Consider the following 11,420-nt stretch of genomic DNA (forward strand, 5'->3'; position numbering starts at 1 on the left):
AACAGCGTGAGCACACCTCCCAGTTTCAGCCTCGCTCCACTGGCTTCCTGTTCACTGTAGGATGATTTTATTGCTTGTTTTTAAGATTTTAAATGGGTTGGCACCTTATTTATCAGAACTTACATGTCCACACTCCGGTCATAGCACTGAGGCCATCCAATCAGATGCTCCTCAATGTCCCCAGATCCAGGTTAAAAACTAATGGTGACCAAGCCTTTTCAATGGCTGCTCCTGAACTCTGGAATACTTTACCTGTTGAAATAAGAACTGCTCGGACAATGTTTGTATCTACAGAGGGCAAAAAAAGAGACAAAATTCACGTCCATAAACCTAAATTTACAGATAAGAAGCCTTTTTTGGCCTTTAGGAAAGAGCTCGAACAAAACATTTCCTCAACTCAACAGCAGCAGTCACAAGGAGCGAGGGCCCGCCCTAACGGCTAGCATCCAATCACAAGGAGCGAAGGCCCAGTTTCCACAGACCTTTTCACTCGATTGGGAGGCGAGGCAGTGACTTTAAGAGCTGTAGCAGATTTTGTTTTATAAAACATGTATTTTCTGATTTCATAAGAACATAATACGTAGGAATGGTCTTTTCAGCTGCCGTAGGTGCATTAAAATCTGTTTCCGTTTAAAAAAGGGGGCTGGACGCGCTCCAGGTGACAAAAACAAACACCCCTCTGGTGACCGGAGGAAGCTGCATCTGGAAACAATCAACACATCAGTTAGTGCAGCTTCGATCGGATTTTATTGTGCCACCAGATTCAAACTGCAGAGAACAAAATTCACACTGATACACTGTGAATCTTTAAATGGTATGTTATCCAAACATGGCAACATATTATACCCAGCATGCAATGTGCTCTGATCGACTGAGCAGAGCCTGTTACAATATAATCTAATCATATGACTGTAACTTCGCTCACCTGAACCAATCAGTGTAGAGCTGCTCTGATTGGCTGTCGGTAACAGTAATAAGACAGACAGCGGTGGGCAGGGCTTACACATTTTTATTGGTTTATTTCTGTAACGATGATAAAAAGAACATAAAAAACAGCTGTGATGTCAGAGGACAAGCTCGATGACATACGAGGAAGAGGTTTAGGGGATGGGCTTCAGGGCAGCAGCAGTCTGTGTCAGCCAGTCAGAGGGCAGGGAGGAGGGCCAGGGCAGAGCTAAACTGAATATCTGTCTGTCAAAATGTTGCCTGGCAACAATACTCCTCCGGCCAATCAGAGCAATAGGAGGGGCTTGGCTCGAGCTGGAAGCAGGGTTACATTGAGGGGGTGGGGTTAAAGGACGTCGTCGCTTTCAGCTGTGTGGAGCTGTGTGTCGTCAGCGTCTGTCATGATACTGCTGTCCTGACTGTCGTCCACCTCAGCCGCTAACGGGGGACAGGTGGAGAGAAAGAGACACGGGTGGAGAGAAAGAGACACGGGTGGAGAGAAAGAGATGAGAGAAAGAGACACGGGTGGAGAGAAAGAGATGAGAGAAAGAGACACGGGTGGAGAGAAAGAGATAGGTGGTGGAAATGAGATGGAGAGAGAGACACGGGTGGAGAGAAAGAAACAGATGGATGGAAAGAGATGGAGAGAAAGACACAGGTGAAGAGACACAGGTGAAGAGAAAGAGGTGGAGAGAAAGATGGGGGAGAGAGGTAGAAAGACAGGTGGGGAGAGGGAGGGAGACATTAGACATCAGGCTAGTTACTTTGTGCCTCAGGACCCCAGGCTGGCCATAAAGATGGCCGCCGCGCCTCCATTTCTTCCCTAGGAAGTGCTCTGTGCTTTAAAGCTAAGGTGATTGGTGGCCAAACTGTGGAAATGCAACTTCCAGGTCATCATGCACAGCGGCCCCAAAAGACATTTTCCCGTAGATGACTTTGAAGAAGCGGCTCTTTTTATTTACACCCCCCCCACACACACACACACACGCACACGTTTCACTATCACAGCTGAATCCATTCGGTTCAATAACATTGAGGAAATCTAGAAGCACCATTACATCATTTTACCCCCTTTCAAGTTAGCAGAGAGCTAAACAGGAAGTTAGCTGCTTGCAGAGAACTTCCTGTTGCTCTAGCTCTGTGAGGTTAAAGAAGTGGTATTCTGCTCATTTTCAGGTTCAAAATCCTATTTAGGGGCTGTACCAGTACAGGTTTACATGGTTATATTTTTGTCATACTGCACATTGCAAGTGATACATCTTGTCTCTAAATGATCTTTGTTGGGAGTTGCACATGCGCAGTTCCTAGTTAAGGACTACTAGCCAATCAGAAGCAGAAAAGGGCGGGTCTTGAGAAGCCGGTAAACCGCTTCGGTTCAGCTGTACATGTTGCCGACCAGCTTAGCAACATGGACTGGAGCGAGAGTTTCAGAGTGGCGAGTTATTAATCTGTAACAAAAGTCTCTTTCATCTATAAAGTTTTAACTGAGCTCTGTCTCTACATCACAGGAACAACTTTATGTCCCCTGACTGCCAGTAGGGTAGCGTGCTGCAGCTCACCGTTTTTGAGGGTGTGTCGGAGTAGCTGCTTGGCGAGCGTTATGAGGCGTATTTAGCTTTCATCCCTGTGACATCACAGGGATGAAAGGGAAGCTGCTGGACTACAAACAAGCTGTTTTCAGGCAGTTCAGAGCAGAGTTTTCTGTGGGAGATGGGAACTCCCTTTGGGCTGGACTTTGGGCTTTTTCACTTTACAAACCTATTACATGCACAAAAAAGATATATAACTCAATAAAGGAGAGGGGAAAAGCCAACAAGCAGAATACCACCTCTTTAGAGCACCGTGGGGCCCCACCCCGCCTCCAACTACTTTACAGCCGTATGTTTCAGAACATGTATCTGACAGGAGTTGCATGTTTTACAGACAGAACATGTGACAACACTCAGGAGTTCGGTCCGCATGCTGCTCACATGATCACTCAATAATCAATAAATCAGTAACACTCAGAGGAGCCATTTTACTGCATAACAAGTACTATATACACTGGATACTTCAATCACTGATACGAGCTCTCTGATCAGATGGATCTGCGTGTACCTGTCTCACCTTCGTCCTCGGGCAGATATCTCTTGTCAATGGCTTCTTTGATCTGGTTATTTGCTCCTTTAGGATCCAGATCCATCGCCCAGCTGAAGTTCATCAGAGCCAGGTGAGTCTGACCCAGCTTCTTGTACACCTGAGGAGGACAAACAGGCAGTCAGACGGACAGACAGGTGGAGGTTCAGCAGCCCAGCTGACAGACCAACAGCTGATCTCCGTTACCTTTCCTATGAGGAAGTACACCAGAGACTCTTTGGGGACTATCTGCTTCAACTCCTCCAGCTCCTGAAGGGCCGCCTGCAGACAGACAGGCAGAAGGACGGGTCAGAGAGAGAGACAGGTCTTCGTGGTTTTGACTTGTAAGGACAGAAGATTAAAACTATATTCGCAGTAAATACGTATGAAGTCTGTCAGAGTGATCGTGCCGCTTACCTTGTACTTGTCGTTGGCGAACAGTATGGACGCTCGATGGAACTTGCACAGTGGGTTTTTGGGGTCGATCCCGATCGCTCTGTTCAAGGTCTCTAGAGCCGCATCAGACTTTTTAAGTGCGTGCTGCACCTACACACACACACCCCCACCCACCCACAGAGTGTCAGTCACATTTCTGTCCAATTCACCAGAGATGCGACATGCTAACAGAGCAGCAGGTGTGGATGGAGGACGCGACATGCTAACAGAGCAGCAGGTGTGGATGGAGGATGCTAAAGGATAACTTACCACTCCGATGTGACAGAGCAGCACTGAGCTCTGAGGGTTGATGCTCAGTGCCTTCTTAAAGTGAATTTCTGCCAAGTTGAACTTCTCCTGTTTGTAGTAAATCATACCCAGACCATACCTAGAACCCAGAACATACATCAGACCGTGCCTAGAACCCGAACACACACACACACACACACACACACACACACACAGCATGGTGATGGTGCTGTGTAGAGTAAATATACAGTATCTCACAAAGTGAGTAAATCCCTCACATCTTTGTGATATATGTGATTCTATCTTTTTATGTGACAACACTGAAGAAATGACACTTTGCTTCAACGTAAAGTAGTGAGTGTAAGAGTGTAAATTTGCTGTCCCCTCAAAATAACACATCACACAGCCATTAATGTCTAAACCGCTGGCAACAAATGTGAGGACACCCCTAAGTGAAAATGGCCACATTGGGCCCAAAGTGTCAATATTCTGTGTGGCCACCATTATTTCCCAGCGCTGCCTTGACCCTCTTGGGCCTGGAGTTCACCTGAGCTTCACAGGTTGCCACTGGAGTCCTCTTCCACTCCTCCATGACGACATCACGGAGCTGGTGGATGCTCCTCCACCTTCCGTTTGAGGAGCCCCACAGATGCTCAGTAGGGTTCAGGTCTGGAGACCTGCTCGGCCAGTCCGTCACCTTTACCCTCAGCTTCTTTAGCGAGGCAGGGGTCATCTTGGAGTGTGTTTGGGGTCGTTATGGTCTGAGCACTGACAGGCTGACCCCCCACACCCCTTCAACCTTGCAGCAATGCTGGCAGCACTCATACGTCTATTTCCCAAAGACAACTTCTGGATATGACGCTGAGCATGTGTGCTCAGCTTCTGCTGCCGCGAGTATTTAATGTCATGTGATATAGTGACATTTTGCAGCGACGGCGAAAGCCGGACACAATTTCTAACCAGCTTGCCTTACTTTAAGTCCAGCATGCATCACATTAAAGTCAGCGCTGTATGAAGTCAAATGCACCTCTTCTAACACTAGCGAATCACATGACACCGGGGAGGGAAAATGGCTAATTGGGCCCAGTGTGGACATTTTCACTTAGGGGTTTCCTTACTTTTGTTGCCAGCGGTTTAGACATTAATGGCTGTGTTATTTTGAGGGGACAGCAGATTTACACTGTTATACGAGCTGTACACTCACTACATTACACTGTAGCAAAGTGTCATTTCCTCAGTGTCGTCACATGAAAAGATAAACAAAATGTGAGGGGTGGACTCACTTTGGAAGATACTGTATATGTGTGGTGCACGGGATGTAACCTGCTTGGTCGCCATAGTTACCGTACCATGCGTTGTAGTGTCTGTTGTTGACTCTGATGGCATTGCGGAAGCAGGCGAGTGCTCGGTCCAACTCCTCCGTCAAGACAAACTCGTGACCCAACAGAGTGTACGCATAAGCAAAGCCAGGGTCCACCTGAGAGACCAGTACAGAGAGGGGGACGGGGGAGGGCCAGACAGGCAGAGAGTCAGACAGGTGAGACTACCCCTGTTATTTGATCGAAGACCCTTTGCACCCGTCAATCAGTCAATATAACCATGGTAACCATGGTAGCAGCAGCTCACCTGGATGGCTCTCTGGAAGAACTTGATGGCGATGTCGTGCTCCCTCTGCAGACTGAAACAGTTTCCGGCTACACACCAAGCCTGCAGACAGAAACAGGTTCAGGGTCCCAGAAGTTCAGCAACACGACCAGAACCAGGCAGGACGGCTGTGGTGGACCTTGGTGGTCTGTTGTCAGGTGAGGTTCTTACCTCAGGACAGTTCTTGTCCATGTCGGTCAGGTCTTTGGACAAGGCGGACAGGGCGACGTCTTTCTGCAGGTGCCACAGCGTAGTCGAATAAATCTCCATCCCTTCAACTCTGTACGACTCGATCCTTCGGACTTCGCTGAACAGACGCTCCGCCTACAAACACACGAGCAGGGGGTCACACCTGAACACAAACTACACACAGGCCAATCAGGTGAGTCACCCGTTCGTATTTCCTGTGTGTGTCTCTCTCACTGGCGTGTCAGGTGTGCTAGCTGTAGGGCTGTCCCCGACTGAGGATTTACATAGTCCAATCAGAGTCGTCAAGTCCTGCCTATAGTAAAATCGTGTGTGTTTTTGTACATGGCATATGCGAGCGGGGGGGTGGGTGTAACACACGGTAGCTCCATTTCAATATTGAGAAGCTGAGAAGCTGACTCTGAGGCTTATTGAAGACCCTTCTCTCTCTCACTCATCAGTTTTGTGCAGACTTTTTGCTGCCGGCAGCTTCACGCATGTTGTCACGCCGAGTTGTCTACGAGGTGCGTACAACTCGGCACAACACCTGTGAAGCTGGAGCTCCGTCTCTTCAGCAAGTGTTCCTCTTCTGTCACTGCACACATTCACGCTACGCCTACACATGCGCACTGACGACCCAGGGTCAGGGTTAAAGTTTTGGATTTATTCACGCACTTTATAAACATTTATTTTTATTTCTTCTTTTTACATGTTTATTTACAGCATTAAATGTTGAAATGTGTATTAGAATAGGCTGTATATTAACTTATTGGGAGAAAACTGGTACTTGATGTAAAATCAGGTGTGCTACCTGTGTGTCTCACCTGTGTGTACTCAGCCAGTTCAAAGTAAGCCCTGCCGATGTGTGTGAGGACCCAGCCGGTGTTGTAGTGCTGAGGAGGGAGGGAGCTCAGGATGTTGATGGCCTCTCTGCAGTTGTACGAGCACAGCGCCTGGTAACCACGCCCCAGTTCCCTTAGCAACGCCATCACGCTGTCTGCGCACACACGGAGAAAAAAACTCACATCTGACGCTGTTTATAATGTAAGACCACATAACAGCCTTCCTGTCAAACATGTTCCTGTTCTGATTACAGAAGCTGAAACCAGGTTCAGACTTAAACTTTGGGCCGGCTCTCATCAGTACAGTTTATATCTGCAGCAGACCAGGGTACTGCAGTATTGTGATATTATTGGTAGTATTTCTACCTGCGGCAGCCCTCTGGTACTGGGGGATCTTGGTGTCTGGTAGACTCAGACTGGGATCCAGTCTCAGGATATCCAGGCTCTCGTTCAGGTTGCTGCTGTTTGACGTCTTTGCTGATTTACATTTCGTTTTCCTGTTGGGGATCTTCGTAGGAAACTTCATCTTTAACTTCTTACTGTTCTCCTACAGAAACAGAGACGGGGGTTATGAGGCTGCAATGCTAAAAAAACAGTAGTACTTCAGTAGTACAGTATTACCTTGGCAGTAGAGCTGGCACTAGTAAACAGTCTGGAGCTTCTCCTGGGCTGAACATTTGGAGGACCAGACATACTGGGACTGAGGACCTGAGGGGAGCCACTGAGAGACAGGCAGGTTATCAGACAGGCAGGATGTGGACTATGGTGCCCAGAGGTCCTGCAGACCTTCCTGCAGTGCTTGTGATGCATTTGTCCGCTGGTAATGTGGATCATGTGTCTGACTCAAAGGATCATTAACAGAAAGTAATAGCTCGTCAGACTTAACCGAACATAAACCGTCTATCTGCCTGGCCGGCCTGCTGCATTCTGATTGGACCAGAGACACTGAGGGCTAACTACAAAGCCACGCCCTTCTTACAGGTAAGCAATGCAACACCTGGAGGAGGCGCGGAGCTCTGTGACCGGTTGCTATAGTTACCTGGTATGTGGGGCGGAGGTCTGTGATTGGTTGAAGGGGATGGGGAGAACATCTCTACTGTTACCACTCTGACTGAAGACAGACTTTGACTGACTGATCCTGGAGACAGACTGAGGTGGGGGGGGGGGAGAAAGAGAGAGAGACAGAGAGATATGTTATTTTAATTTTCCCCGTGCAGCCTTGGGACTCTCTGATCACTGTCTGGTTCATCTTATCCCGACACACAGGCAAAAACTGAAATCTGCTAAACCTGTTGTAAAGACTGTGAAAAGTTGGACCAACGAGTCAAAGCTGGAGTTACAGGCCTGCTTTGACTGACTGCAGCCACTGACCTGGACGAACTGACACTGACATCTTTTTTTTGAAATTTTGTTTTTATTGAACATTTTTCTTATTTTTTTTTTTTTACAAACATTAACAAAAAAAACTACACAAAACATAAAGAGGACCAACAAAATTAAACAGTTAAAAGAGCCATCTAGTAAGATAAAAAAATATTACACAGGTTTGTTAAGTCAACATTTTACATATAATTCCAGTCCAGATCTATTCCTCCTGTGACATCTCACTAACAAAATATTTCCATTTTTTCCAGTACTGTTCACCTTTCTCCGATGAGTGTCAGAGAAAAAGTTAGGCGCTCCATAACATAAAGTTCATGTATTATGTCTGTCCATTCTGATACAGTTGGTGGCTCCTCATTTAACCATTTTCGTGTTATAGCCTTCTTACCGGCTGCCTGCAATATTTGTAACAAATATCTGTCTTGTTTGTTCAGTCCAGTTGGTATGTTGCCCAAACAGAATACACTAAAACTCTCCTCAAGCTGTAGTCCAATAATCAGTTGAATAGTTTTAACCACATCTGACCAGTAGGGGGAAATCTTAGGACACTCCCAAAAAATGTGAAAGGGGCCAACAGATGTATACCCACATTTCCTCCAACATCAACCATGTTCAATGTTTTTACTTTGAAGCTCCTTCACTCTGGGTGTAATGAAGAACCTCACAGTATTTTTCCAGGTAAATTCCCTCCACAAATCAGAGCCTGAGGTGGTTGCCATGGTCTTACAGATATTCAACCAATCTTCCTCAGATAATTCTATTGCAGCATCTTTCTCTCATCTGAGCTTAATGTACATAGTAGACAGTTTTTTCCCCTTTTGTAGTATTGAATAGGTCTTAGAAATCTGTTTTTTAGTCACTTTCCCCTTACATGCATCTATAAAAATGTTAATTAAGGGGTTTCTGTCCTGGTTTTTGGAGATAATATCTGCATCAAAGTGATGTCTTAGTTGAAGATACCTATAGAAATCATCTTTGAAAAGTGTCAAGACCTTTTCCAGATGAAATTTTCCAATATGCAGTAATACCCTTGCTGCACCAGGTTATGAACCTACTATCAAGTTTTGCAGGAGTAAATTCCGTATCATATGCTGGCCAGCATAGGATTTTTGCATCATCCTCAAAAAGGTCCTGTCTCTAAGTTCCTTAAACCAGATACTTAATGGCACCTTGATCCAACTAGACACTTGTTTTTGAAGTAACTGTAATAACTGTTTATCTCCAAGAATGGATGGGAGAGGGTTACAGACTTCAGCCTGGTCTACTTCTTTCTATTTGGCATCACATGTGGGGTCACACCATGCAATCAGAACTCTAAGCTGTGCAGCTTTGTAATAATTTTCTAAACATGGGAGAGCCATGCCACCTTCATCTCTAGCCAGTTGGAGTGTCTCGTACTTTATTCTTGGCCTCTGGTTCCCCCAAACAAAATCATTCTGTTCCATTCAATAAATTGTTTGGTTGGCACTTCAACTGGCAGTGCCAGGAAAAGATAAAGCAGTTTAGGCAGTACAATCATTTTTACTAATTCAATCCTGTCATGCATATTCATTGGCAGCAGCAACCATCGGTTCAAATCTGCCTTAATATTAGTTGTTAGTGGGATATAATTATGTTTATAAATGTCATTCAAATCTTTGGGCAGCTGGACCCCTAAATATTTAATTTGGTTGTTAATCCAGTTACCCTTTAGAAGCTTTAAGATATCTTTGTTTGGTTTATAGTTAAATGTGAGGATCTGTGTTTTATGAAGGTTTAATTTATAGCCAGAAAATGAGCTGAATGTGTTAAGAAGAGATATTAGTGATGGTAGGCTGCTATCAGGTTTAGTAAGGGTCACCAGCACATCATCCACATATAAGCAAACCTTGTGTTCCAAGCCATATAAAGGTGATGCCCGCCACATCCTCGCTTTCTCTGATAGCCTGTGCAAGTGGCTCGATAAAAAGGGCGAAGAGCGCTGGACTCAGAGAGGCACCAAGTCTGACAGATCCCCATTCACTTTTATCCTTGCCATAGGTGAGATGTATAAAGAGCTAAGACAACTGATTAACTGACTATTAAACCCAAAACGTTTCAATACCGCATATAAAAACTGCCACCTAACAGCGTCAAACGCCTTTTCTGCATCAAGGCTAAGAGCTACAGATTTCACAGACTTCATATGGTTAAAAAGATGAGGCGCCCAACGAACATTATCATGAGTTTGTCTATTCTTGACAAACCCAGTCTGGTCAGTATCAATCAATTCAGGGATTATATTTTCCAGTCTTTTGGCCAGTATTGTTGCAAATATCTTATAGTCTATATTTAATACAGATATGGGTCTATAAGAGCTACACTCGGTTGCATCTTTCCCAACCTTAGGTATAACGGAGATAAGGGCATGTTTCCAAGATATAACAGTAGGTCTAAAATGCTTATACCATTCAGATGGGAAACCATCTGGGCCTGGCATTTTATTCCCCTTCAGGTTTGATATTGTTTTGTTAATTTCCTCCTCTGTTATCTGTTGTATAAGCATCTTATTTTGTTGTAGTCCTATTGAAGGTAAATCAACGGAAGCCAGAAAATGGTCTACCATTATTAAATCTGCTGCCGGGGGTTGGGAGTATAGGTTCGAGTAGTAAATAACAAAAGATTGTTGTATGTCCTTCAAACTATGTTGTATCGTATTGGTCTGTGGATTTTTTACTCTATGTATTTATCTACACTCACCTAAAGGATTATTAGGAACACCATACTAATACTGTGTTTGACCCCCTTTCGCCTTCAGAACTGCCTTAATTCTACGTGGCATTGATTCAACAAGGTGCTGAAAGCATTCTTTAGAAATGTTGGGCCATATTGATGGATAGCATCTTGCAGTTGATGGAGATTTGTGGGATGCACATCCAGGGCACGAAGCTCCCGTTCCACCGCATCCCAAAGATGCTCTATTGGGTTGAGATCTGGTGACTGTGGGGGCCATTTTAGTACAGTGAACTCATTGTCATGTTTGAAATGATTGGAGCTTTGTGACATGGTGCATTATCCTGCTGGAAGTAGCCATCAGAGGATGGGTACATGGTGGCCATAAAGGGATGGACATGGTCAGAAACGATGCTCAGGTAGGCCGTGGCATTTAAACGATGCCCAATTGGCACTAAGGGGCCCAAAGTGTGCCAAGAAGACATCCCCCACACCATTACACCACCACCTAGCAGCCTGCACAGTGGTAACAAGGCATGATGGATCCATGTTCTCATTCTGTTTACGCCAAATTCTGACTCTACCATCTGAATGTCTCAACAGAAATAGAGACTCATCAGACCGGGCAACATTTTTCCAGTCTTCAACTGTCCAATTTTGGTGAGCTCTTGCAAATTGTAGCCTCTTTTTCCTATTTGTAGTGGAGATGAGTGGTACCCGGTGGGGTCTTCTGCTGTTATAGCCCATCCGCCTCAAGGTTGTGCGTGTTGTGGCTTCACAAATGCTTTGCCGCATACCTCGGTTGTAACGAGTGGTTATTTCAGTCAAAGTTGCTCTTCTATCAGCTTGAATCAGTCGGTACCATTCTCCTCTGACCTCTAGCATCAACAAGGCATTTTCGCCCACAGGACTGCCGCATACTGGATGTTT

At 45.4% G+C, this 11,420-nt stretch overlaps 1 protein-coding gene across 3 annotated transcripts in view; it reads right to left on the minus strand.

Moving 5' to 3' along the window:
- Positions 1–993: 993 nt before the first annotated feature.
- Positions 994–11,420, minus strand: part of cdc27 (cell division cycle 27) — a 25,086-nt gene continuing 14,659 nt past the window's right edge. For 2 of the 3 annotated variants that reach the window (XM_046040002.1, XM_046040011.1), the window contains exons 9-20: positions 7,456–7,565; positions 7,038–7,137; positions 6,783–6,963; positions 6,399–6,571; positions 5,560–5,712; positions 5,371–5,451; positions 5,094–5,221; positions 3,766–3,883; positions 3,478–3,606; positions 3,268–3,342; positions 3,043–3,181; positions 994–1,383 (exon numbers count right to left, since the gene is read on the minus strand). In XM_046040002.1, the coding sequence (XP_045895958.1) occupies positions 1,292–1,383; positions 3,043–3,181; positions 3,268–3,342; positions 3,478–3,606; positions 3,766–3,883; positions 5,094–5,221; positions 5,371–5,451; positions 5,560–5,712; positions 6,399–6,571; positions 6,783–6,963; positions 7,038–7,137; positions 7,456–7,565 (1,479 nt within the window). In that variant the 3' untranslated portion in view covers positions 994–1,291. The remainder of the gene's footprint in view (positions 1,384–3,042; positions 3,182–3,267; positions 3,343–3,477; positions 3,607–3,765; positions 3,884–5,093; positions 5,222–5,370; positions 5,452–5,559; positions 5,713–6,398; positions 6,572–6,782; positions 6,964–7,037; positions 7,138–7,455; positions 7,566–11,420) is intronic. The other variant, XM_046040022.1, reaches the window with a different exon arrangement.

Source organism: Micropterus dolomieu, linkage group LG02 (genome assembly GCF_021292245.1).
Source record: "Micropterus dolomieu isolate WLL.071019.BEF.003 ecotype Adirondacks linkage group LG02, ASM2129224v1, whole genome shotgun sequence".
Classification (NCBI taxonomy): Eukaryota; Metazoa; Chordata; class Actinopteri; order Centrarchiformes; family Centrarchidae; genus Micropterus; species Micropterus dolomieu.